The sequence below is a fragment of the Pogona vitticeps genome, chromosome 1, assembly GCF_051106095.1.
Source record: "Pogona vitticeps strain Pit_001003342236 chromosome 1, PviZW2.1, whole genome shotgun sequence".
In the NCBI taxonomy this organism is placed as follows: Eukaryota; Metazoa; Chordata; class Lepidosauria; order Squamata; family Agamidae; genus Pogona; species Pogona vitticeps.
The window spans coordinates 138,163-163,764 of record NC_135783.1 but is presented as its reverse complement, the minus strand read 5'-3'; the positions used below and the strand labels follow the sequence as shown (position 1 = coordinate 163,764).

General features: G+C 58.6%; 2 protein-coding genes across 9 annotated transcripts; one reads left to right on the top strand and one right to left on the bottom strand.

The window, feature by feature from the left end:
• The first annotated feature begins 688 nt into the window (after window positions 1-688).
• Window positions 689-10,108, top strand: LOC110086981 (low density lipoprotein receptor adapter protein 1). Of its 6 annotated transcripts, none has more exons than XM_078380996.1 (9): window positions 689-848; window positions 1,169-1,311; window positions 2,125-2,237; window positions 2,833-2,947; window positions 3,279-3,351; window positions 3,670-3,812; window positions 3,995-4,053; window positions 4,281-4,312; window positions 4,511-4,766. In XM_078380996.1, exons 1-9 carry the CDS (start codon window positions 752-754, stop codon window positions 4,618-4,620), a joined length of 885 nt encoding a protein of 294 aa, XP_078237122.1. In that variant the 5' UTR covers window positions 689-751; the 3' UTR covers window positions 4,621-4,766. The 6 variants fall into 6 exon arrangements, with proteins under 6 accessions (XP_078237122.1, XP_072841458.2, XP_078237114.1 ...); XM_072985357.2 differs by having other exon boundaries at window positions 3,992-4,053; XM_078380988.1 differs by lacking the exons at window positions 4,281-4,312; window positions 4,511-4,766 and adding an exon at window positions 8,825-10,108.
• FNDC4 (fibronectin type III domain containing 4) lies at window positions 9,634-25,301 on the bottom strand. 3 transcript variants are annotated; one of them, XM_072985379.2, is made up of 7 exons: window positions 25,089-25,301; window positions 16,966-17,081; window positions 16,617-16,821; window positions 16,177-16,266; window positions 14,771-14,913; window positions 13,880-13,976; window positions 9,634-13,741 (listed from the first exon to the last, which is right to left on the bottom strand). In XM_072985379.2, exons 1-6 carry the CDS (start codon window positions 25,198-25,200, stop codon window positions 13,905-13,907), a joined length of 738 nt encoding a protein of 245 aa, XP_072841480.1. In that variant the 5' UTR covers window positions 25,201-25,301; the 3' UTR covers window positions 9,634-13,741; window positions 13,880-13,904. The 3 variants fall into 3 exon arrangements, with proteins under 3 accessions (XP_072841480.1, XP_072841487.1, XP_072841484.1); XM_072985386.2 differs by lacking the exon at window positions 25,089-25,301 and adding an exon at window positions 23,730-25,060 and having other exon boundaries at window positions 16,177-16,269; XM_072985383.2 differs by lacking the exon at window positions 13,880-13,976 and having other exon boundaries at window positions 25,089-25,295.
• Between the last annotated feature and the right edge of the window lie 301 nt (window positions 25,302-25,602).

Here is a 25,602-nt window from a genome sequence, read left to right as displayed (position 1 = left end):
CATTTTTAAAGCACACCATACTAAACAGATTTATTGATTAAAAACATTAAAACGAATTAGGTGCCTTCATTTATACTAGAAATTAACTAAGACTGGCTGCTTGAGTGGGTTTTTTTAATGGATGGTTGAACTGTTGCTTTTCAGTATGTTTCTGGTATTGATTTTATTTGCCATTTTTCATCTAACATTTGCATTACATCTTTCTAAGTATTAGCGAACTTGCTGTAATTTTTAATTATATTGCCTTGTTAAGGATATAAGCCGCCTTGGGTCCTTTTTAAGGTGAAAGGCGGGATAAAAATGCTTTTTAAGTGCAGTAAATCGGTCCAGCGGGGTTCGAGGGGGGGGAAGCTGTCGTCTCTTTGGATGGCCCCCTCCCCGCTTCTTCTTTTCTTCTGGGGGGGGCGCCGGCGGCGAGCCCGCACCTCCTTCAAGGGGCGGGAGGAGAATCCGGAGCCGGGCGACGTCCCGTTCCCGCAGGCGCTTCCCCGCGACTCCTTCCCAGCTGGGACCGGCGCGGGCGGGCGGGCGGGGGGGGGCCCGCCTGCTCTCTCTCCCTCTCTCTCTCTCTCTCTCTCTCTGCACGGGGGGGGAGGGCCGAGGTGCGCGGCGCATGCGCCTCCCTTCCCCGCTCCGGGCCCGACCCGCCCCGCGGAGGCGCTAAGCCCCGCCCCCCGGCCTCTCCCTCGGCGGGAGGCGCCTCCCCTCCCGCTCCCGCTCCCCCTCCCGCTCCCTCCGCCGGGTTCCGGGCATGGAGGCTTTGCGCGCCGCGGGACGAGCCGTGCTCCGGAGCCCGAGCCTCGCCCGCCACCGCCTGGGCGTCTCCCGCCTGCGCCGCCCCCGGCAGCGTGAGTGTGACCGGACGGGGGGGGAGGGGGAGGGGAGGGGAGGGGCCGTTGCTAGGAGACGCGGGACGCCGGCCTCCCTTCGGCCGCGGGGCGAGGAGGGGGCTCTCGGGGGGCTGGGGTGGGGGGCGGGCCTTGCGCCGGGACGGGGAGTGGGAGGCTGGCGGTTGGGGGGTGAGGGGGGGGGCGCCGGGCCCGGGGGGGGGGTCAGAAGGGCGGGGGTTGCCCCGGTGGGGCCCTGGCTGCCTCCCTGGGACGGACCCGCCTCCGGATCCCGATCCCAAAAGGCCTCCCTTCCCCTTCCCCTTCCCCTTCCCCGGCAGCGGTGCCCGAGAGCTGGGCGGAGATGCGGGAGCCCCTCCTGGAGGGCATGAGCTTCGCCCTCAAGTACTTGGGCATGACGCTGGTGGAGAAGCCCAAGGGGGAGGAGATGGCCGCCGCCGCCATCCACCGCATCCTCGCCACGGTAAGGAAGGGGGGAGGGGCGGGGGGGGAGGGGGAGGGGCAGGGGGAGGCGGGCCCCCCCCCAAACACACACACACCACGGGCGGTGGCCCCTTGCCCCTCCCTGCCTGAGGTTGGTGGGCCCCCAGGCAGGGGAGAGAGGGGGTGGAAGCAGGACAGCCCCCCCACACACAAACACACACCTGGCCTCCAGAGACCCAGTTCCCATCTTGGCCCTTGGGGCGTTTTTGTTCCCCCCCCCCAAGAGAAGCCGCCTGTGGGATGGAGAGCAGCAACGGGCTCTTGGGAAGGGCAGGGGCCGTGCACCCTCCCCCCGGAGCCCCCCCCATCCCTGAGGGTCCCCCAAGCTCCTGGGAGTCCCCGCTGAGAAGGCCACGTTATCCCAGGACCTGGTGGCCCCTCGTGGGGGTGAGGCCGGGGAGCCTCCAGACAGAGCCAGTGGGGGGGGCCTTGGCAGTTGGGGGGGCAGAAAGCAAGGGCGGGCGGGTGGGCAGGACAGCCGGGCCACCGGTGAAGCTGAGGCAGGGACAGAGTAGGGCCCCCCCCTCCGTTAAGGCAGGAGGGAGGGTGGGTGAGGTGGGGGCAAAATGGGTCACAGGCATGCACACACTGGCTAAGCTTTGCTGCCCCCCCTTCATTCACCCCACAGCTCAGCTGAGGAGGAGAGAAATGCCACCCCCACCCCAGTCCTGCCTCTTGCAGCCTCCGCTCTCTTTCTGTCGCCTTGGAAGGGGACCCCTCTGAGGGACCCCTCCCTGCCCTCTCATTCGCCCTTTCCCGCCCCCCCAAAAAAATTTCCTCTCACACGCTCCAGGCCCGGGTGGGGAACAAGAAGTTCCAGAAGGTGATCCTGACCGTCTCGCCGCGCGGCCTCTCCCTGCAAGACGCCGAGACCCAGGACACCATTGCCTGCATCTCCATCTACCGGTGGGGACGGGTGGGGGGAAAATGACACCCTCAGCAGGGTGGGAGGGGGGTTGAGGTGCGGGGGTCACCTCTCCCTGCATGGGGGGTCCCTACAGGGGGAAGGTGGGGCTGGAAGGAGCCGCTGGGCGGGCAGCCTGCTTGAGCAAATGAAACGCAGGCCTGGGCTCAGCGGAGAGGCCCCCTCCTCCCCTTCAGAGGAAAAACCTTCCATCTCCTGGTTCATTTGCTGGGGGGGGGGGTCGGGGGTTGTATGGTAGGGGGTTTAGGTCTTTTGGTACTCCTTTGACTGCTGGGTGGTTGCAGAAGGGGCCCCGTGGCACCTCCTTCTCGCCTGGCGTTTGGCCCTTTTCTGTATCCTGGCCCGTTCCCCTTTCTTAGGCCCTGCTTTTCCCTGCCCTCATTCTGTCTTCGTGGCACGTGCGCTGAGCTCCCTCTGGATTTGGCACGTGCTGCCTCTTTTCTTTGCATGTCTGTGTGTGCATGCAAACACACACAGGCACACACACACACGCACACAGAGAGAGAGAGAGCCCCCGGGAGGCACAGCTCAGCAGCGAGCAGAGGAAATGCTGAGCGTCTCTCCCACCTCTGGCAGGATCTCCTATTGTACCACGGACAAGCTTCAGAACAAAGTCTTTGCCTACGTGGCGCAGAACCCCCAGAGCGGAGCCCTGGAGTGCCACGCATTTCTGTCCCCCAAGAAGAAGGTTGTAAGTGCCCACCTCTTGCTTGGGGGCAAAGGGGAGGGAGGAGGGCCGGGTCCCGGGACCAGCTCAGTGCCCCGTCCGCAGGAGGGGCCCGCTCTGAGGGGTGGGTGGGGTGGGTGGGGCTTTGTGCTGCCCGCCTGTGTGGCCAGTGCAGGGGCCTGGGCTTCAGCCACGGGTGGGTCCTCCTGCCGTTCCCCCTCCGGGTTCCTTGGACTGGTGCTATATGAGAGGTGGGGTGGGTGGAGGGGGGGTTTGCCCGTTGCCACCTCCTGGCCTGGCCTGGCCTGGCCTGGCCTCCTCCTCCTCCTCCTCTCTTCTCCTCCTCCTCTCGCAGGCTCAGGCAGTGACGCTCACAGTGGCTCAGGCCTTCCACGTGGCCCTTGATCTCTGGGAGGCAGCCCAGGCAGGTACAGATTGGGGGGGAGGGGGAGGGTTGGGGGTACCATGTGTGCCGAAGGAGGGCGGGCAGACCCTCCTCTCTGCGCCTTGCCAGTCTGGAAGGGGAGAGCGGTGCCGCCAAAGGGCAGATGGCCCTTCCTTTCCAGAGAGAGGTGGCGGCGGGGGCGGGGGGGGGAGAAACGAGACACACACTTGGCCTCTTAGAGGCAGGGAAATTCTCCCCAGTGAGTAAAGGTGTTCCTCACCTGCTTGGAGGGTTGACTGCATGATAAGGGGAGGGGGTGATAAGGTGCATCATGCCTCAGGGCCTCTGTTCCCCTCCACAGGCTCCCGAGGAGTGGAGGAGGAAGGGGAGGGGCAGGAGAAGGCTAAAGGCAGGCAGCCTCAAAGTCCGCGGTGCCCCATGGAAAGCACCTGCCCCCCTGTCCCATCGCCGGTAGGCAGCCCCCCCTTCAAGACAGACTTTGAGGTAGGCTGGGGCTGGGGTGGCTTCCTCCCACCACCTCCTCCTCCTCCTGCTGGGGTGGCCGGTGGGGCCAGAGGTGCCGCTCCATCCAGCCGTCCAGCTGTGGGGCTGGCGTGGGTAGGTGGGTGAGGGTCGCTGGGACTCTGGAGGGCCCTGCAGCCACATGGCTTTCTCTGGTCCAGGAGGAGGAGGAGGAGGAAGAGGAGGAAGACGACGCTGATCTCACCCCAGAGACCTTGGCTGGGTAGGTGTCCGGAAGCCGGGCTCAGCCCTGCCCTTGAGGATGGGGGAGGGAGGTTTCCCACCATCCCCTTGAGGGTTTCCTGAGGTGGGGAGGTGGGCACAGTGGCGGTATGCGTCTGCCCCCCCCACCGGTGGCTGCGTGGCTGGCGGCTTGAGGTGGGGACAATGGGGGGGGGTGCTCCCTGGGTGCCCTTGCTACTCTCATCTGTTTCTGTTCTCTGCTCCAAGCTTCACAGACGAGGGGGGCCACACGAGCACAGGTAATAAGCGACCACAGGGAAACACCCCCACCCACCCACCCACGCAGGTGGGGCTTGAATCTTTCCCTGCCTTGAGGGGTGGGCTCGGACCTTCTTTCTGACGGCATTGGAGTCACGTTCCTGAGGGCTTGGCTGGGCTCCTTTCCCCTTCCCTCCCTTAGTGACGTTGCTCATCCCCCCCCCCCGTATGTGTTTCAGGTATGGGGGGGCTTGCCTTTGGGAGCTCCCCAGTCACACACTTCCGCTCGGTGGGGGCCTGGGGCTGCAGTCCCCCCAGCAGCTGCCTGCCTCCAGGAGCCCTCTTCTGAGACTTTGCCGTGGTTTCACTGTCCTTCCTCGTGGCTATTCATCTCCAGCCCCTCTTCCTCCTCCTCCTCTTCCTCCTCGCCCGCAGTCCCGAAAAGACCACAAGCCCCACCCTGTGTCCTTTCCCGACAAGCTGCAGGCCCCCGTCCCTACCCGAAGAGCCACATGAACGTTGCCCTCGTCCACCTCGGGCCGGCCCAAGGGGGTGCAGCGGGCATCGGGGGCAGGGCCCTGGCTGGGCGTTGGGGCTCTGCGGGGCCCGGGCCAGCTCTGCCCAGCCACAGAGTCAGGCTTCCTTCGATCCCGGAGGCAGTGGGGCATGGGGCAGAAGAAGAGTCGCACATCCAGGCACGCCTCTGACCTGCTGCATTTTGCGGAGCTGCCTGGGCACAAAGCCCCCACCATCCTCTGCCCTTGCCCCCCCCTTGGGGGCGCTGGTGGGAAGGCAGCCTCCCCCCCACACCTTCTCAGTCCCAGCTGCTCATCACTGCCAACTCACAGCTTTGTAGCAAAAGACTAGTTTTTCATGATGTCTTTTTCTAAAGAGAAATAAACTGTTTCTACTGTTGTACCTGCATGGCTTTCCTCAGAGGGACAGGGGATGCGGGGGGTGGGGAGAGATGGGGGGCCCACCAAGGGAGATGGAGCTGCTTCCATTTCTTCCCACAGGTTGGGGGGGTGGGGTGGGGTCCACTGCTGGAGTCCTAGAATCCCATGGCCTCTTTCACCGCCTTTCTTCTTGTTCTATCCCTGTGACGTTGGGGAGGGGGCTTCTGAGGTGCTCCACATGTTGCAGCCCACCCCGGGCTGGCATGGCGTGGGCAAGTCCCTGTCCTGCCCCCACAGACCCCTGTGCCTGCCGAGGGTGATTCTGCAGAGGAAGACAGCAGCACCTGGCCTGGGCACCTGAGGGAAGGAGGAGGGTGCTTTCCTTGACAGTTGTCTCTCTCCCCCCCCCCCCCAAATACGCACACGCCTCTTCTGTAGCTCTGGGGAGGGAAGAGGAAGGGAGACCACATGGGGGGTGCTTCCTGGTTTGGCCTTAAAGGGGAGCAACCAGGGGGACCGTGGGGAAGGCAGGACTCGCTGCAGCCTGGAGGGCCCTCAGCCAATCTTGGGTCCCAGCCCCATGTGCAATGGGGATTGTGGGCTGTGGGTGGCAGACAGGCGGCGGTATTATTTTTCAGAGATCCCATGTTAGGCCGTTTTAGTGTTTTGTTTTTATAAAGCACAGAGGTGCGGCACCTTAAAGCTTCACTGGTTTATTTCAACCTAAATCTTTCTCTAATTGCAATCCAATCATTCTGGCTCATGGAGTAAATATTCAAGCTGTGTAGTTAGATACAAAAGGTTAAGGGTTAGAGACTACAGGGTGAAAGGGTCACCCCAGAGGGTGACACCAAGTGCACAGTTCACGGTGGCAGGAAACTTCCAAGAGGTTGTAACGGGGTCAGGCAGGCAATGATCCATCATTCGGTCAGGCTGTTGGGCTGTCGCTTGCCTTTTGAGGGGGGGGGGGCTCTGCTTTCAAGAAAGCGTTAATTGGATCCTCGTCCTTTAGTTTGTTCATTGTCTTTTAAAACCTTTATTATCCCACCAGGAATTGCTTGAGAAGCCCCACCAATCCTTAAAAGACTTTCAGCCCCTGATCCTCCTTAACCTAGATGAGTCAATACCACAGCTTCGCTTTCTGTACATCTCTGTGCAATGGCAAAGCAAAGCGTGCTTCTTATAAACTGCCCCATAGTGCTTTAAGCACTTTCTGGACAGTTTACAATTCAATTATACAGGCTACTCAATTTACCAGTCTCAGAAAGAAGGCTGAGTAAACCTCAAGCCAGCTACCTGGGATTGAACCTGCATTGTGAGCAGAATTTTGGCTGCAGTACTGCACTTTAACCACTGTGCCAAGAGGCTTTTGGCAGAAGGGCTACTGTCCTGTGTTTAAAGCCCATTCATTGCTGCTGCACTATCCCTACATGCTTCGAACTTCCATCCAAAACACCCCAAAAATATATACAGTATTTAGATTCAAGCTCTCAAAATGTCAGCATCTGCCAATATACATGAAATAGTCACATTCGTGGATGTAACTAGCAAAACACAGCCTATTTGTAACCCTAACGCTACCCCCTCCTGGGCTCTGAATGCTTGTCTACATGCAACCCCCAAACCTTGAAGATTCTTGTCTTGATACACAACAGGCAGCACTGCATAGTTTCAGAGACGGGTAGCACAATCCTGCAATGAAGCCAGATGCCAACCGTGCCTACACGGCATTGACGCATGGCTTTTCTCCATCTGCACCAAGAGTAGGAAAAAAACAAGACCTCGAACTTGAAACACAGGAGACCAAGTATGATATAAGGGATCTTAATGAAGCCTGCTGAGACAAAACTGTAGTTATTGAAGGGTACAACTTACTTGAAAATAATAAACTAAACAGGAAGAGAGAAGGAATAGTATTATCTGTAAAGGATATGTTCCTCTGCATGGAGATCCATGGGTTTGGGGCGGGGGGGAGAGTAGGTTGAGAGAATTTGGATAAAAATGAATGGAGAGAGAAACAAAAGTGACTTCAGTTCTAAAGGCCTCCATCCAAACCAAACAGCACGCTTGAAGGTTCCCTTGCCCTCAGATGGCTTTCCTCTTACTCAAAGGTAGTAACAGGAGATGTCTACTACCTTGGTATCTGTCCCAAGTCGATTTTTGCCAAGAACAGAAGGTCCAGCAAATAGTTCACTTGACTCGCTGACAATTACATCTTCCAGAAAGTGGAAGGAATGAGAAGTTGATCCCTTACCAACAGGGAAGAACAAATTCACCAAGTGGAAAAAGGAAGGGCTGGATTTACTCTGCTGAGGAACCGGAAGAGTGGAGGGCAGCCACCACAGGCCTTCCGGACCTCTTGGAATGAAGTTTAAGGACATCCTGGATTCATCAGAGATGCTCAAAGACAAGGGAGTTCAGGAGGGGTGGGTTGTTGTTGTTGCTGTTGTTTTTCAAGCTTGAAGGCCTATGCTGTCTTCAAAGCTGTGGTTGGCTTCTAGGTTCTTTTGAAAGGAAAACAGGGGTCCTCAATCTAGCACAGGTAGATAAAGATGCTGGGTTTGATAAGCGATACTGGCCAGGATAAGTGAAGAGGTGGTACAGGAACACCTGGCTTAAATCAAATTGCCCAGGGCAAGCTGGTGGATGCAATCTCTGAGCGTTTGTCTACAATGTCTGAGAATTATTGGAAAACATCTTGAGGTCCCTGAAAAGTGAGCAAATGTGATTTCCTTCTTCAAAAAAAGAAGACCCAAGCAAGTTCTGATGGGTCAGCTTAACTTTGATCCATGGAAAAATTCTTTTACTAAAAATTAAAGAGAGTGTCTATGAGTGCTTAGATGTTTTGATCACTAAGAAACTGCATGGGCTTCTTTTAAAAAAACATGTTATATCAGACCAATATTATCATAAAATAACTGAGTTGCTCCAGTTTGTTGGCATCCTTCTTAAACTGCTGTTTCCCAAGCTGGACATGCTACTAAAGTTGTGCCTTGAGCATTTATTTTTAAATACTGTACCTCCCACGGATCTTGGACTCCTTTTTTTCTGTTACAATCTTCTGTCTTCTGCCATGGGATATAACTTATCCTTGCTATTCTATCTACTTTTGACACTTTGACGTTTTCACATCAGAGATATACTAGGGACATCCTGCAGCTTGACTTCAGTGAAGCATTCTACCACTCCCCCCCCCCCCCAATTTAATAATATTCTTGTGGCCTGGTGGGTAAGACGTGGGCTAGAGCAGGTTCTGCGAGGTGGATTTGCAGCTGCCACCAAGGACTGCTCACTCCAAGAACCTTGTTTCCACGGAGTGAAGTGGTCCGTGAGGTTCTGGCCTGGGCCCAGCATGGTTCAACAGACTACAAACAGGTTGCGTGAGGCTGCGCAGGTAGGATCCCCGTCACCAAACCTGGAGGCACAGCTAATGTTGGAGAAAACCGAACCCAAACTCAAAATGACCGGAGCAAATTAAAGGATTGTGGCATGGGGGAAAGTGGAGTTATCCTGTAGGACAAGACAAATCAGATGCCCACATTCAGGGTATGCCACAGCAGGCTTGGCAGGAAAAAAATTACTCTGTTGCACCAACAGAGGCGCTGTGTCCAGATCAAAGGAAGCAACAATATTTTTGCTCTATTTTGCTTTTGTCAGACTTCTTCTCCTGGACTTCTGTGTCCAGCTCCAGGCACCCCAGATTAAGAAGACTATTGACACGCTGCTTTCAGGCGATGCCCAGGATATTAAAAGGTCTGGAAAACAAGCCCCAGGAGGAACAGCTGAGGGAATTTGGTATGCTTAGCTTGGAGAAGAGAAGATTGAAAGGTGACAATGATCTCCATCTTAAAATGTTTGACTGGCTGTCATATGAGAGGATGGAGCAAGATTGTTTTCTGCAGCTCCAGAGGGTAGAATCCCAAGTAGCTGATTTCGTTTACTAGAATCCATTCTGAATTTCCTGACAGTAATCTGCTGTACAAAAATAAAAATGGGGCAGAGCACCATGGAGGTGGTGGACTTTCCTTTCAACAGAGGTGAGAAGGAACCCTTGCCAGGGATGCTTAAGCTGTGGGTCTCCTGCACTGGTAGGAGGTTGGACTCTGTGATCCTTGGGACCCATTCTTGGTCCACAGTGTTACAGGCCTACGATCTATGAGGGTGGGGCCTGTGACAGATGCCAGCAATTCCACCTCCAGCAGAAGGGGCTCTTTCACACGTTCCTCTTCTAAGGTGACAGGTGCCACTCTGGGATGACAGGGCTGCTCTACCTTCTTCCCAGGGCTGGTGAGAGACCAACCAAAGAAAGAAACCAACAGAAATCTGGCATCGGAAATAGATACGCAGAAGCCGGTGTTACAATGCTTAAAACATCCCAGCACACTCTGTCTTTGATCCCAACGTTGGTGTAGACAAGGAGACCGCTGATTTCGGATACATTTAAAAATTCCAGTCATATAGGGATATGCATGGCAAAAAATATAATTATTTTATTATAGCAAAAATGATCATACTTCTTTCATTTTGGGTTCTTTTGGGAGCGGATACCTCTTTAATTTTTATACTTTTCATTTATCAGTCTTTCATTTTATACTAGAGGGAAATATTCTTTCCAGTTTCCGATTCATGTTCCCCCATTTGTGTTGCTGGGTTTGGGGGGGGGGGGTTGGCACTGGCAAAGCCCTAAAGAATCTTTAAAAACGACTAGAAAAATGCAGAGGCAAGGCAACAGAGAATCATTCTACTGAAAAAGCAGGCAACAGTATATGAGAATGGAAAAGCGTCACTAGACCTATCTATGCAGACACCGCCCCTCCCAACTATGTTCTATGCATATAACAACAAAAGTAAAAATAAATATAAACAAAGGGAAAAATACTTATCTTACCTGCCAAGAAATTCAAAAGGCCATAAAGTACCCAAAAATTTAAAAAGAGAAAATGACAGTATGCAGAGCCCTCCACCCAGCACAGCCCTCTGGGCCTGGGTTGTACAATAGGGGGGAAAAAGTCAAGGAAACAGACTTATTTGCAGACACAGAACGGCCGGCACGCGGATACATCCGCTCACCAAAGGAACAAATAGCAACACAGCTCTACAAACAAGAGAAAAATACACCACTTCCCATGCAGCCCGGTGACATACTCGCACAGTCACAATGTTCACCCCCAGACCACACTCCCCTATAGACACAAACTAAACAATTCCAACTTTCCCTCGCCAAAATATGCACTTTTAACTGAATAAATACATTGTAAAATAACATTTTAAAAACTGATCAGGCAGCAAAAGCACCTCTATAAAATAACAACAAAAATAGCAAAATCACATGCATCTATGCATGGGTGCACACACGTATGTGTGCACACACATACACAGCTCCTCTCTCCAAAACCAAGAAAAGCAAGCAAATAAAGCCAACAAACGCCCTTAAAGATCCCTCCCAATCAAAACTACTCGAATATGGGTTATTTTTCTCTCTTTCCTATAGCTGGATAGCTTCTGTTTTTGGTGTCTTAGCAGGCAGGCCAGGCAGCAACAAACATAATGAAAGAAAGGAAATGAGGAGGGGGCATCCCCAGAGAAATTGGGGAAACAAGCCAAAAGATAATCCCAAGAAGGCACATTAGCACAGGCAGACTATGTGGCAGCAGCAAAAATAATCCAGAAAAATGAAAAAGACACACACACTCCAATCAAGAAATGAGTGCAAAAACTGAAAGGCATCGAAAACGGGGACACAGTGGCTAGGCAGGCAGTCAGGTAGCCGTCTGGGTGGAGAGTGCCAGCGCTCAGCATGCAGTCGCCCCACAAGGAGGAACTGAGGCAAAGAACACTCCTGACCAGGTTCTAGATCTTTTGCAGATTCAAGTCTCCTGCTCCCTCCCCTCACTCCGCTCTTGTGTGTTCCGGATTTTGGCTGCTGACACACACACACCCACACACACCCACGATCTTATAAGCCTGAGCAACTATCAGGTGATTGAGAGACGAAGGGCAAAAGAGCACCCAAAAGGGGCAAGAGGAATGAAACAGAAAACAGTAGCGTACTCCTGTTTTGTAAACACAGCTTGGCTGGATAGCTCAGTGAGTTAAGCACCTGGCTGTGGAGGTTGGGAGTTTGATTCCTCCACCGTGCTTCTCCGGGGAGAAGAGCCAGCCTGGGTGGCCTTGGGCCAGTTGCACAGTGGTCTCGGGGGGGGGGGGGCAGAAGGAGGGAACACAAAGCCACTTCCAAATATTCTCTACTTAGGAGGCTCTGAAAAGGGTTGCCGTAAGTCAGAATGGATTCGATGCCGCACAACTAGGTTACAGTATTATGTATTTGTAGACACCAATCATTCATGGTTTTAGAAGCTGTCTTTTGGCCATCACCAAAGGCCCACGAATGGCTCAGGAGAGAGCCTCTTTTGCGTGGATTGTTTTGGCGTGGATTGCGTGGAGCCTCTTTTGTGTTTGGTGTGGCATGAGCGGCCCATCTCCGGTCCATGAATGAAGGGCTGAGCCACCCTCTCAGTAACAATCTTACCTTTCCCTACAGTTTGATGTATAACCTCCCCACACGCAGACATTAAGACCAAGCCTGCGGCTGTAGCTGAAGAAACTACAAGACGACGAATGGATCAACCCTTCCTCGGAATCGGCAGCCCAGCCAAGCTGCGTGTCCCCGAGCTGCCCCTTTTTTGCGATCGCCTGGAGACAGAGGTGCCCCTGCCCTCCGCTTGTCCACAGCACGGTCCTTTCCCAGGGCCCCTTCCAACCTGCTCCATCACCATGACCGCTCGCATCTAAAGCCGTGTTTTGAACCTTGCACTTGGTGCACCTGAAGCAGGTTGTTGTCCCTGAAAAGTCGTTTAGGGGCTGCCAGACTGTTTTCCTCTGCAAGGGTCTCTAAGGAGAAGAAAACAGAGGAGGCAAGGAGCAGCAAGGGTGTCAGGATTGGTCCCGGGGGCGTCTTGATGAACGTCTTCCCAAGGTCCTCTGAGAGGCCCACCCAGGAGGTCCCCCTCTTTCTTCCTAGCCAGGAAGCTAGAACACCCGGGAGCTTCCATCGGGAGGCCCATCCTCTTCTTCTGTCCCATTTGGCTTCATGAGGGCTCCTTCGGTCCTTTTGTTGGGAGGGACACAGCCTCAACCCCCCCTCCCCAATGTCCCAGCAAGAGCAAAAAGGCCCCTTTGCTCTCACAGCCTGTTGGCTTCGGTCGGCCAGCCATTTCTCTCCTCCTGTGCAAAAGTGACCCTCGGCCAAGACCGCTGCCTGGAAGAGCAGGATTCACGGAAGACGGCAGGTGGGTGCTGGTGGCGCTGGTGGCATCAGGGCTGGTGGCACCACTACCCAGGGACATATCTGGCAGGAGACAAGGTGGCGGTTGATCTCTGACAGCCATATTACTGGCCTTACTTTTTTGGGTAGAAAAGGTGCCCCTGCCTGTCGGGTTGCAGCTGCTTTGGCAGCCTGTGGAGGAAGAGGAGGAAGAGGAGGGGCAGCCGCTGGAGTGCTCTGGCTGGAGCAGCAGCGGTGACTGGAAAGGCTTTTGGCACCCCGGAGCTCTTGGCACGAAAGAGAGGCCAGCAGGAACCCTGCGTTCTCGGCACGGAGCAGGTGGCGGTTGGGGACGAAGCCAGGGGAGAAGGAGCCAAGAGGGGAGGTGGTGGTGGTGGTGGTGGTGAGGGGGCGGGGGCGGGACGGAGGGGGAGCCGCTCCATTTCCTTGGGGCCCACAGCAGCCAATTCTTTCTCCTACACTGCAACCCCCCTCCCCCAGAAAGCAGCCGTGGCCAGAGAGGGATGCCCGGAATGGAGAGGGGTTCAGGCCAGACCTCTTGGCTGGCTCAGTTTCCTGCTTCTTCAAAGAACTGGGTCCCTCGGCAGGCCGGGAGCCTTGAGGTCTTTCTATCTACCCACAGTGGCTGCGTGCAGGTGGGCCCTCCCGGGGCGGGGCGGGGGGGGGGAGAAGCCTCCGATCTTCCACCTGCTGCTGGGTATCCTCCCCTCACCCCCCCATGGCCCCCCTTGGAGGGCTGGGGCTCAGAGGCAGAGGGCCAACCAGTGGGGTCAACCCCACACATACACTCCCTAACAGGGGCCATGGCGGGCCCTGCTCCGTCCTGCTTCCCACACTCCTGGCAAGCGAGGGCACCTTAAGCCGTTCTTGGGTGGCTGTCTTTGTCCTTCCTCGGCCCTGCACCTCAGCAGCCCGCAGAGACACACGCTTTTTCTCCCGGTTGGTGTTGCAAGCCGATCAGTCCCATCCTGGCCCTTCTATAATCATCATCATCTTCTTCTTCTGCTTCTGCTTCTCCTTCTGCTGCTGCTGCTGCTGCTGCAGGGCAAGGGGGTTTCGGGACCAGCTTCGGCATGCACCTTGTCTCTGTCTGGTGGAGGGGGCCGGCTCCCTGCAGGCCCTTCCCTCAAGGGAGGAAGGGGGTCTTCTCTGCATGCAAATAAGGAGGGCCCCACTGCAGGAGGAGGAGGAGGAGGAGGAGCATCAACAGCAGCGAGGCTCCCAGGAGGTCCCTTCCTGGCCAGGGGGAGCAGCTACACCTCAATGATGTTCACAGACGGTGACTTCTTCTGTGGTGGAGGAGAGGAGACGAGAGGAGAGGTTGTCAGGCAAGGAAGCGTGAGAAAGGAGCCCTGGGCACAAGGGAGGAGCCAAGACACGGCCTCCCTGCGGACGGATCCACTTGGGGGGGGGGACCTGAGCGCTACCTCCCAAGGGAAAAGCAGGTCTCCTTTAGGCACCCTTTAGGCCAAGGGCTGGACAAGAAGGCAGAGGAGAGAGAGAGAGGTCTTCTTCTGGGACCCTCTGTGGAGAAGAAAGAGGAAAACAAGCTCTCGGTCTTAATTCTCAGGCCTTCTTCTCTATGGGGGTCGCCCAGTGAAGCCGAACGGTCGGAGTGCCAAAGCAGACACAGTGTTGGACAGCTGGAGAGCTGGCCGGCCGGCCAGCCTTTGAAGGGACTGGGGCAATTCGGGGAAGGCGGTGTAACCGCTATCCTCACAGACTTTTGCCCTTCCCACCCGGGATCCCGGCCGACTGCTGTGGAAACAAGGGGTGGCTGTTCTGGGCTGTCCCGTCCCCTTCTCCTGACCGACACCCTCCGGCAGGGCCCCCTTCTGAGCAGCCCCGCGCAGCCCTGGTGAAGAGCACACCACAAAAGCTGGTCCAGGGCTTGTCCGGTGCTCCTGCTGCTGCTGCTGCTGCCGCCGCCTCTGCTCTTCTGTTGTCCCTCAGCCACTATTCTTCAATCATCTCAGAACTTCTTTGGGCAAGATTTTGGGAAGTGGGATGGGGGCTCAGTGTGTATTTGTGTGTGTGATGCTGAAGCCCTACCCCCACTGGCATAGCATGCGGCAGCATCCATGTCTCTCTCCTGCTTGACAACGTTGCTCCTCTGACACACACAGCCCACAGCAGTCTGGAGCTCCTGCCTGCCCCCCTCCAGGAGAGCTTCCCCACTCTGGCCCACCGATCCAGAACGGCGGGGTCCGGAGCCCTCTGTCTGGGCTGGGGTCAGCCCGGCATCCCTGGAGAGGGAGGGGGCAGGCCCCCCCGCAGGAGCAGTTCGTTTCCCCCCTCCCTCCTTGGGCCAGACTGACCTTGCTGCGCAGCAGCCCCCCTGCTGGCGGGGGCCGCTCGGGGGTGCTGGGTCCAGAAGAGGGCTTGGCTTTCTCCTTGGTGTTGTTGGTAGAGTCGCTGTCCTTGATGATGTCGTACTGCTTGCAGAAGAGGGCGATCACGGCTGGAGAGGGCCCGGCCCAGTGGGAGGGGAGGGAGAACAGGGTTAGTGCCAGCAGTCATGGTACCCCTTCCTCCCTCCGCAACCCTCAGCACACTCCTCATCATGCTCTGACGCCCCACCAGGTGGTGCCCCCTCTCACCTTCCCGTCCCCAAAGCCAGGCTCCTCTAGCTCAGGAGAGTCGCATCCCCCCCCCCCCCCGCGCTGGCCTCCCTGGATGGTGCTGAGAGAGTGGCAGAGGTGGGGCAGGGAGGGGGGCTCCTTCTCCCCAACCTCAAGGGACTGCCACTCCCTGGGGCTGGGAGCGGGGGGGGGCAAGGAGCAGCCTTCCTGAACCTCTTGGACCCCAAGCCCCTTTGGCCCCTGCTTGCTTCCCTGCCACTGGGTGGGAGAGAGGGCCGGCCTCGTCTCCCCGCACGCATGCAGCACAGAGCCTGCAGACAGAGGGGCCCAAATCTTCCATGTGCTTCCCTTTGGGCTTCCCTCGTTTGGCTCCCTGACGCTGGACCCAGCGAAGCCCTGCAGAGCCCTCAAAATGATCTCGCCAAAAACTCAGGGTTAAAGAAGCAGACGACGATCTGGCTACTGCAAGAGCAGGCAGCGCAACCACCTAGCGTGCTTGAGAAACGAGAAAGGTCCTTGGGCAGTTTCCATCAGCAGACGCCCTGGTCAGCCTCCTCAGCAGGAGACAGCCCAGGACGAGAAAGAGAAGATCCCATCGTCACCCTTCCCCAGACCTTTTGGTCTTCTGAATGCGTAAATCTGAAGGGACCTCTTTTTTTGGATCCTTCCTGAATCTAATGTATTTCAGAGGCTGTCTCTCATAAAGCCACAACAGACTCTGAAAATGAGAGAAAATGCCTGTTTTTGAGTTTTTCCTTCTTCTTCCATGCAGGAAGAAGCTGAAAATCCCTGTCTCCCCCCCCCCCCCGCACTGCCCTGCTGTGCTCTTTGTGGCCCCACTGCACCCCCCCCAAGCTCTTCTCCCTCCCCACCTCCTTGCAGGTCCCCGGCCTCTGGGCTTTGGCAGAAGCAGGCAGCGTTCTCCCCTGCGAAACAGGCTCGCCTTTGAGGGCCCCCAGAGCTTCGTTATCGGAGGGAAGGGTGTTGAATAAAGCCATGGGAACCCCCAGGCTGGGGCTGAATAGTGCAGGACTGGTTAGTTTTATAGAGGAAAGTCACATCTGATTGTGGGGGGGGGGGAAGCAGGGATGGGGAAAGCCCCCCCACCACCGCCATCAGCCTTCCAACTGAGAGGGACTCACCTGCCCACATGAGGAGGACGGCCACAATGATGACAATCTCCCCCGTCTGCAGCTGCCGCTCCTTATCCAGACCCTCCATGGTGATGTCTCCTGCTGAGACAGAGGGCGCAGGAGTTTCACTGGGGGGGGGGGAACCTGGCTGCCCTTCCCACCCACCCACAGGGCCAGGGAGGAATCTCCCTCCCTGCCCTCCCCCCCCATGGCTCCAGAGGGAATCGGTCCTGCCTCCAAGGGGTGGGGGGGCAGTTTGGAACATTAGGATAGCCCCCCCCCACCTGGAGTGCATCTCTTTCTCTCTCTCTTACACACACACACACACACACACACCGGCCATCCCATGGCGGGCCACTTCACCAGATCTCCAAGGGCTGTTGGGACAAAGGGCCCCCCCCCAGGAGAAGGGCTGACGGGCGGGACAGGACGGGGCCCTCTCGGCTCACCCTGGCTGGAGCTGTTGGAGGGGAGGCGGTCGCTCTGCTTGAGGGTCCGGAAGTGGACCCGCTTGCTGGCCTGGCTCTCCCCATGGAGGCCGATGCTCTGCACCTGGATGACGTAGTCGGCGTCCTCCGCCAAGTCCCAGAGCACGCAGGCCCGGTTCGTGGTGTTCACCTCCCGGATGAAGCGCTGCATCTGCCCGTCTTGCCGCTGCCAGAGGGGGGAGGGGCGGTCACCAGGGGTGGGTGGGGTGGGCAGCATCCCTGGGGGCATGGGGGGGCGGAGAGCCGCCAGGCCTGAGTTTCTGAGGTTCCCCCCTCCCCCCAGCATCCTCTGCCCTCCCCTCAAGCATACCTGCTGGGAGATAGCATAGCCAATGATGACGTCTCCCTCGGGAACATCCCAGGAGACGGTGGCGGAGTTGGCCTTCAGCTGGGTGACAGTCACATTGACAGGGGATGGAGGACGATCTGGAAGGAAGGAAGGAAGGAAGGAAGGAAGGAAGGAAGGAAGGAAGGAAGGAAGGAAGGAAGGAAGGAAGGAAGGAAGGAAGGAAGGGAGGGAGGGAGGGAGGAAGGAAGGGAGCGAGGGAGGGAGGAAGGAAGGAAGGAAGGAAGGAAGGCAGGAAGGAAGGGAGGAAGGAAGGAAGGAAGGAAGGAAGGAAGGAAGGAAGGAAGGAAGGAAGGAAGGAAGGAAGGAAGGAAGGAAGGAAGGAAGGAAGGAAGGGAGGGAGGGAGGGAGGAAGGAAGGGAGCGAGGGAGGGAGGAAGGAAGGAAGGGAAGGAGGGAGGGAAGGAGGGAAGGGAGGGAGGGAAGGGAGGGAGGGAGGGAGGGAGGGAGGGAGGGAGGAAGGGAGGAAGGAAGGGAGGGAGGGAGGGAGGGAGGAAGGGAGGGAGGGAAGGAGGGAAGGGAGGAAGGAAGGAAGGAAGGAAGGAAGGAAGGAAGGAAGGAAGGAAGGAAGGAAGGAAGGAAGGAAGGAAGGAAGGAAGGAAGGAAGGAAGGGAGCGAGGGAGGGAAGGAGGGAAGGGAGGGAGGGAGGGAGGGAGGGAGGAAGGGAGGGAGGAAGGGAGGAAGGGAGGGAGGAAGGAAGGAAGGAAGGAAGGAAGGAAGGGAGGGAGGGAGGGAGGAAGGAAGGGAGCGAGGGAGGGAGGAAGGAAGGAAGGAAGGAAGGAAGGAAGGAAGGAAGGCAGGAAGGAAGGGAGGAAGGAAGGAAGGAAGGGAGCGAGGGAGGGAGGGAGGAAGGAAGGAAGGGAGGGAGGGAGGAAGGAAGGGAAGGAGGGAGGGAAGGAGGGAAGGGAGGGAGGGAAGGGAGGGAGGGACGGAGGAAGGAAGGAAGGGAAGGAGGGAGGGAAGGAGGGAAGGGAGGGAGGGAAGGGAGGGAGGGAGGGAGGGAGGGAGGAAGGAAGGAAGGGAGGGAGGGAGGGAGGGAGGGAGGGAGGAAGGAAGGGAAGGAGGGAGGGAAGGAGGGAAGGGAGGGAGGGAAGGGAGGGAGGGAGGGAGGAAGGAAGGGAAGGAGGGAGGGAAGGAGGGAAGGGAGGGAGGGAGGGAGGAAGGAAGGGAGCGAGGGAGGGAGGAAGGAAGGAAGGAAGGAAGGAAGGCAGGAAGGAAGGAAGGAAGGCAGGAAGGAAGGGAGGAAGGAAGGAAGGGAGGGAGGAAGGAAGGAAGGGAGCGAGGGAGGGAGGGAGGGAGGAAGGAAGGAAGGGAGGGAGGGAGGAAGGAAGGGAAGGAGGGAGGGAAGGAGGGAAGGGAGGGAGGGAAGGGAGGGAGGGACGGAGGAAGGAAGGGAAGGAGGGAGGGAAGGAGGGAAGGGAGGGAGTGAAGGGAGGGAGGGAGGGAGGGAGGGAGGAAGGAAGGAAGGGAGGGAGGGAGGGAGGGAGGGAGGGAGGGAGGGAGGAAGGAAGGGAGGGAGGGAGGGAGGGAGGGAGGGAGGAAGGAAGGGAAGGAGGGAGGGAAGGAGGGAAGGGAGGGAGGGAAGGGAGGGAGGGAGGGAGGAAGGGAGGGAGGGAGGGAGGAAGGAAGGGAAGGAGGGAGGGAAGGAGGGAAGGGAGGGAGGGAAGGGAGGGAGGGAGGGAGGAAGGAAGGGAAGGAGGGAGGGAAGGAGGGAAGGGAGGGAGGGAAGGGAGGGAGGGAGGGAGGGAGGGAGGGAGGAAGGAAGGAAGGGAGGGAGGGAGGGAGGGAGGGAGGGAGGGAGGGAGGGAGGAAGGAAGGGAAGGAGGGAGGGAAGGAGGGAAGGGAGGGAGGGAAGGGAGGGAGGGAGGGAGGGAGGAAGGAAGGAAGGAAGGAAGGGAGGGAGGGAGGGAGGGAGGGAGGAAGGGAAGGGAGGGAGGGAGGGAGGGAGGAAGGAAGGGAAGGAGGGAGGGAAGGAGGGAAGGGAGGGAGGGAGGGAAGGGAGGGAGGGAGGGAGGGAGGAAGGAAGGAAGGAAGGAAGGAAGGGAGGGAGGGAGGGAGGGAGGAAGGGAAGGGAGGGAGGGAGGGAGGGAGGGAGGAAGGAAGGGAGGGAGGGAGGAAGGAAGGAAGGAAGGGAGGGAGGGAGGGGGGGAGGGAGGAAGGAAGGGAAGGAGGGAGGGAAGGAGGGAAGGAAGGAAGGAAGGAAGGAAGGAAGGAAGGAAGGAAGGAAGGAAGGAAGGAAGGAAGGAAGGAAGGAAGGAAGGAAGGAAGGAAGGAAGGAAGGGAGGGAGGGAGGGAGGAAGGAAGGAAGGAAGGGAGCGAGGGAGGGAGGGAGGAAGGAAGGAAGGGAGGGAGGGAGGAAGGGAGGGAAGGAGGGAGGGAAGGAGGGAAGGGAGGGAGGGAAGGGAGGGAGGGACGGAGGAAGGAAGGGAAGGAGGGAGGGAAGGAGGGAAGGGAGGGAGGGAAGGGAGGGAGGGAGGGAGGGAGGGAGGAAGGAAGGAAGGGAGGGAGGGAGGGAGGGAGGGAGGAAGGAAGGGAAGGAGGGAGGGAAGGAGGGAAGGGAGGGAGGGAAGGGAGGGAGGGAGGGAGGAAGGAAGGGAAGGAGGGAGGGAAGGAGGGAAGGGAGGGAGGGAGGGAGGAAGGAAGGGAGCGAGGGAGGGAGGAAGGAAGGAAGGAAGGAAGGAAGGAAGGAAGGCAGGAAGGAAGGAAGGAAGGCAGGAAGGAAGGGAGGAAGGAAGGAAGGAAGGGAGGGAGGAAGGAAGGAAGGGAGCGAGGGAGGGAGGGAGGAAGGAAGGAAGGGAGGGAGGGAGGAAGGAAGGGAAGGAGGGAGGGAAGGAGGGAAGGGAGGGAGGGAAGGGAGGGAGGGACGGAGGAAGGAAGGGAAGGAGGGAAGGGAGGGAGGGAAGGGAGGGAGGGAGGGAGGGAGGGAGGGAGGAAGGAAGGAAGGAAGGGAGGGAGGGAGGGAGGGAGGGAGGGAGGGAGGGAGGGAGGGAGGGAGGAAGGAAGGGAGGGAGGGAGGGAGGGAGGGAGGAAGGAAGGGAAGGAGGGAAGGGAGGGAGGGAAGGGAGGGAGGGAGGAAGGGAGGGAGGGAGGGAGGAAGGAAGGGAAGGAGGGAGGGAAGGAGGGAAGGGAGGGAGGGAAGGGAGGGAGGGAGGGAGGAAGGAAGGGAAGGAGGGAGGGAAGGAGGGAAGGGAGGGAGGGAAGGGAGGGAGGGAGGGAGGGAGGAAGGAAGGAAGGGAGGGAGGGAGGGAGGGAGGGAGGGAGGAAGGAAGGGAAGGAGGGAGGGAAGGAGGGAAGGGAGGGAGGGAAGGGAGGGAGGGAGGGAGGGAGGAAGGAAGGAAGGAAGGAAGGGAGGGAGGGAGGGAGGGAGGGAGGGAGGGAGGGAGGAAGGGAAGGGAGGGAGGGAGGGAGGGAGGGAGGAAGGAAGGGAAGGAGGGAGGGAAGGAGGGAAGGGAGGGAGGGAGGGAAGGGAGGGAGGGAGGAAGGAAGGAAGGAAGGAAGGAAGGGAGGGAGGGAGGGAGGGAGGAAGGGAAGGGAGGGAGGGAGGGAGGGAGGGAGGAAGGAAGGGAGGGAGGGAGGAAGGAAGGAAGGAAGGGAGGGAGGGAGGGGGGGAGGGAGGAAGGAAGGGAAGGAGGGAGGGAAGGAGGGAAGGAAGGAAGGAAGGAAGGAAGGAAGGAAGGAAGGAAGGAAGGAAGGAAGGAAGGAAGGAAGGAAGGACACAGTCACTGCTTCAGGAAAAAACACCACCAGACCATTTCCTCCTCCTCCTTCCCTTTCCCCATTTGATGCCAGACAGTGATCTCGAAGACATTCATCCACGGACCCCTCTCCCCTCCCCTGGTCCTTCTGCCCCGGATGGCCCTCTTCCCATTTCCCCTCTGCCAGGATCCCACCTGTGCAAGAGACCCCCACCCACCCCATCTTCATAGGAATTGTGGTGATCTGGGGTGCAAAGGTTCCTCCCTGTACGCACTACTTCTTACTGCCCCACCCTACCCCCCACCCCAGGTTCAAGAGGGCCTTGGCAGGGGCTGAGACTGCCCGGCTTGGCCTGCCATCCCTCTGGGAATGTGGCGAGGAAATAAAACCAACTGGGGGGGGGGGGAGGTTGCCTTCTCTGCATCTCTGTCTTAGTTTCACAGAGATGCCGCTGGAGATCCACTGCAAGGGGAAGGTGGTCCAGGAAGCCAGGACGGAGCCCCCCCCCCCCCGGATGGAAGCAGAGTCACCCGCTCCTCCGGCCTCCCCCACCCCCAGCTCCAAGGGCTGCCTACAGGCTGTGGCTGTTTCCAATGGCCGGCCGGCAGCCTCCCCCTCGCAGGATGTGCCTGGCAGAAACCCCTGCTGCCAGCGTGCCAGGCACGGGCCAAGATCAGCTCTGCCTTCCGCCAAGTGTTAATTTGCTAATGAGAAGCTACTTGGGCTGCACTGCATAGCGCTCCAGGCAGGGAGCGGGACCCTCCAGCAGCGGCGCTGAGGGCAGCCAGCTCTTGCTGATTGCTTTTGCTGGGCTGGGCCTGGCAGCGTCTGCCACCCCAGAGGCTCTCTCCTGGTGCTGCCCCAGAAGGTGTGCGGAACCCACCGCCACTGGGCTGCCTGCCTACTCCCTTCCTGCCACCACCCTCCCCCCCCCCCGACTGCTGGCTGGGTCCCTACTGCCTTCCACAGCCCCGAGGTGTTTCTCATCAAGCCTCCTAGGAAGGCAAAGCAAGGGGCAGACCGTCTGTGGACCGCCCTGCCCTCTCTCCAGTCCAGCACAGACCTCTCGCTGGCTGGGACTGAAAGGGCTGCTGCACGAGACAGGGCCGGAGTTGCCACCGTCCGGGGAGAGCTTCCCCACCCCGCCCGTCCACCCCTTGCCTGGCCTGCTCTTGGGGAAGGGTGCAGCCAACAGATCGGAGCAGGTGCTACTTCATCAGAATGGGACTGGTGGCAAAGATTTGTGGCAGGGGGAGGCAGAAAAGGGCGAAACCGAGGGGGCAAGGCTGGCGTCCGGAAATGACCTGCCACAGAGCAGGCCCGGAATCGAGGGGAAGAGCCGCCTTCCACTCCCAGCAGAGATCACACACACACACATCGCCAAAGACTTGCAACCTCTCCTGGGCAACCAGGCCGCCCTCTCTTTTGTGCTTTGCCGGCTTGCAATCCTCCCCCCCACCCCCGCCGCCACCAGCAACAACTGCCCACGTACCAGTGGGTCCTTCAGCACAGCTATGGAGACAAGGGCCAAACTCTGCCACCATCCTTGACAGCAACTCTGCCCCTACAACCGGCTCTGGCAGCGCCGCTCCTGGGCCCACCGATATCCCACACCTCAAGTGTCCCTGGCAGCATCTTTGGCTGGTTCATTTGCTAATGTGCTGTACGCTCTCCCCTGCCAGCGACGCTAAGCCTCAAAGAATAAATGGACACAATTCACAACACCCAAGATGGCGGTGGAAACACACAGCATCAGAAAGTTGGAACTCTTCGAGATGCTTCGCCAAAGAGAAGGCATTTCAAAGGGAGGTTAGAGAACCAGAGGGCTGAACTGGTCTTTTTCTATTCATAAATGCCTGTCCAAACTAGAGGAATAAATAGGGGCCAGCATTCCTAATATTCTCTCTCTCTCTCTCTCTCTCCCTCTCTCTTTCTCTTTCTCTTTGTGTCGATAGGGTGGTTTCCATAATGGTTTTCCCTATAGGTGAACAAGGGCCCACTAACACACAAGAATGCAACTGTCAAGCTGTTCATAACTTCAACTGGCAGATCCCAGCCAGAGCCATGAGCTCCAGGCCAGGCGGGCTTGCCCATCACAGGACAGATCAGAGCCTATGCAAACTTGTTTATACCCCAAAGGATCAATAGGTTCACACATTCAGCTTGCACAGATATAAATGCTACTTTCTCCAGACTGACAAAGGTATGACTGCAGGTGACCTACAAGAACCCCTGACATTTTCAGAAATGTAGCTGTGTTAGTCTGTGTCATCATGTGGGCAAAAGAGGGGGGGAGGAAAGGGGGGAAGGGGAGGCTAAGGACAGAAGGCCAACAGCCCGCAAGAGCCCCATCCCGTTGTCTATTATCCATGTCCTTCTGAGGTTGTGGGGACAGGTATAAATCCATAGTCCTGCATCTGCACTTCTCTGTCTGAAGAAGGGGATGTTGGTCCATGAATGCTCGCTCTGAAATAAAACTGTTTAAAGACCAATGACTGCTTCAATATTTTTCATTTCTTTCTTTCTTTTCAGTTGCCAACAAACCTCGAAAATGGAAAGGGGGGGAGGAGAAGTAGATGACAGAAGAAACATGAGAACTAATGCAAGAGCGAAAAAACAGAAAAATAAAGACAACAGATATAGAATTACATGAAACAATGGAAACATGAAGGAAGCCAGTGCTCTGAACAACAACAACAGAAAACCTAGGGAAGAACCACAGGTTATTCTGTTCATGTGCATGAAATCAATCCTTGACCAATGAGTTCCAGAGATCAATTCATAATTTTCCAAATTAATCAATTACTTGGAAATGCAAGGAGAGGCCTTCTCACAAGCAAAAGGGACAGCAGGACCCACAGCTTGCATGGTGACCCGGGACAGGGGAGAGATAGAAAAGGAGACCCAGCTAGGCCCTGCCAGGATTGATCCTGGGTGGGTCTCTGCCAGCCAGCATTGCCTCTTTGTCTCTGCTTCTTCGCTTTGGTCACTTCCCAGTGGAAATAATCTCCCAACACTGAGAGTGTTGCACACCTGGATTGCACAGGAATAGCTGCATTGTCTGTTCCTCCCAATATGATTTGTTGCTGGTGGGGCACCCCCTTCCATCAGCTGCTGCTCTTTCAGCTTTGCTGATTTCAGGTATGTTAATTCTACTTCATTAATGAAATTCTCGTGTTCTGCATCATTTCTAACTTCTGCAACCCATTTTGTTTCTCTTCTCTTTTTTTTGTTCCTTCCTTCTCCCCCCCCCCTCTCTTTCTCCAAAGGCACCTCCAGGCACCTCCTTTACTTTTACTTTGGCCGAAGAGTTGGGGTCCCTGACCAGCCCACAGACTGACTAAGGGGCTTGTTTCTCCCCTACCTGGGCCATCATTCCCTCCTTCCAGGCCCTGCCTCAGAAGAAGATAGAGATGGGAACGGCTCCTAGCCTGGGGACCTACCCATTAGCGACCCGCCCCCCCTCAGGGCTCCTCTGCCTTGAGGGGGCCCCTGTGCATCCTAGCTAGCCAGCCCCAACCCCTGCAACTCCCAAGATGGGCACGGTGGGCACAAAGCAAGAGGGGTGCAGTTCCACAAATCGAGCTAAAAAGCAGAAAAGGCCACCTTTTCTCAGGGGTCAGTTCCGAAGATGGACGCGGGCAGCCCCGGGGAACCACCGGCTGGATGTCCCTCCCTCTGAGGTACTCCGGGAGGTCCAAAGGTCAGGCAGAGCATTTCCTCGCAGGCCCGCACGGAGGGGGGGGGAGCGCGGGGGCGGCGGGATGCTCTGCTTGACTGACCGGGTGCCTCGGGACCCCCCCCCCCTCAGCAGCAGGGAGCCCCTCCCAGCCTGGAGGGACGGAGCCCGGCCGGCCGGGGACCCCCAGGAGTGGCCCAAAGCAAAAAGCGAGCCCAGGCCACCAGAGCGGACCCGGTGGGCTGAACGGGGCGGGGGGGGGGGGTTCCCAACCTTCTCCTTGGGGCCCAGGCCTGAACAGGGCATGCGGGGGGGGCGTAGGGGAGGGGAGGGGATGCCAGGGGTTCCCAGGGGCGCCCTTCCTTCCAAGAGAGCTTCGCGGCGAGGCGAGGCGAGAACTTGGCAGGCCAGGTGGCCGCGGCTCCCGCTTCGAGCCAGGCTTTTACGCTAATGAACTTGGCCGCGATTTCCCGCGCGGCTCCCGCAGGGAAGCGGCCCCGGCGCCCGGACGCGGCTTCCTTCCGACCGGCCAGGCCGCCCTCCCCGCCCGCCCGCCTGCCCGGAGCGCCGTCGGCCGGGGAGGGAGCGGCGGCGAGGTCGGCACGGCAGCGCTCAGCACCACGGCCAGCGCGCGGGGCCCTGCCCCTCCGGCCCGGGCCTGCGGAGGAAGACCGACCGCCGAAAGGAGGGGGGGCCCCTATCCCGGCACTTACTTGCGCGCGCGGGGGCCCACAGGTGGCCGCTGAGCAAGAGCAGGCAGGCGGCCCGGCGGAGGAGGAAGAGGAGGAGGCCGGGGCCGGGGCGCGGGGCGCCGAGGCGAGCCATGACCGCCGCAGCCGGGGCCCCGGGGGGCTGCCGCGGCTCATGGAGCCGGGCGCGGGCCGGCGCCGCAGTCTCAGCCGCAGCAGCAGCGGCGCCCCGAGTGGCCGGCGGCGGCGGCGGCGGCGGGGGCCGGCGCCGCGTGGCCGGGGGCCTGGGCGGCGAGAGGGGCCCAGCGCGCGCCTCGGCCCCCGCCCTCGCTGCCCCGCCGCGCCATCCGCCGCCGCCGCCGCCGCCGGGCCTCGCTCGCTCCGCCGCTCGGGCTGGCGCTGCCGCGGCCACGGCCGAAGGGACTGGCCGGGGCGGCCGCTCGGCTCCAGGCTCCAGGCTCCAGACCCGCCGCGCCAGCCGACGTCAGGGTCCGGCGCCGCACCGGCTGGCTGGCTCGCTGGCTCGCAGGCGCGCGCC

What these genes read in the sequence shown, in the direction of transcription:
- LOC110086981 (XM_072985344.2), top strand. Translation starts at nt 752, where the DNA reads ATGGAGGCTTTGCGCGCCGCGGGACGAGCCGTGCTCCGGAGCCCGAGC. An exon ending in GCCTGCATCTCCATCTACCG is followed by an intron (nt 2,238 to 2,832) that starts GTGGGGACGGGT and finishes CACCTCTGGCAG; the next exon opens with GATCTCCTATTGTACCACGG. An exon ending in ACCCCAGAGACCTTGGCTGG is followed by an intron (nt 4,054 to 4,510) that starts GTAGGTGTCCGG and finishes TATGTGTTTCAG; the next exon opens with GTATGGGGGGGCTTGCCTTT.
- FNDC4 (XM_072985379.2), bottom strand. Translation starts at nt 25,200, where the DNA reads ATGGCTCGCCTCGGCGCCCCGCGCCCCGGCCCCGGCCTCCTCCTCTTC. An exon ending in GTGGGCCCCCGCGCGCGCAA is followed by an intron (nt 17,082 to 25,088) that starts GTAAGTGCCGGG and finishes CCTTCCTTCCAG; the next exon opens with ATCGTCCTCCATCCCCTGTC. An exon ending in CTCCAACAGCTCCAGCCAGG is followed by an intron (nt 16,267 to 16,616) that starts GTGAGCCGAGAG and finishes CTGTCTCAGCAG; the next exon opens with GAGACATCACCATGGAGGGT.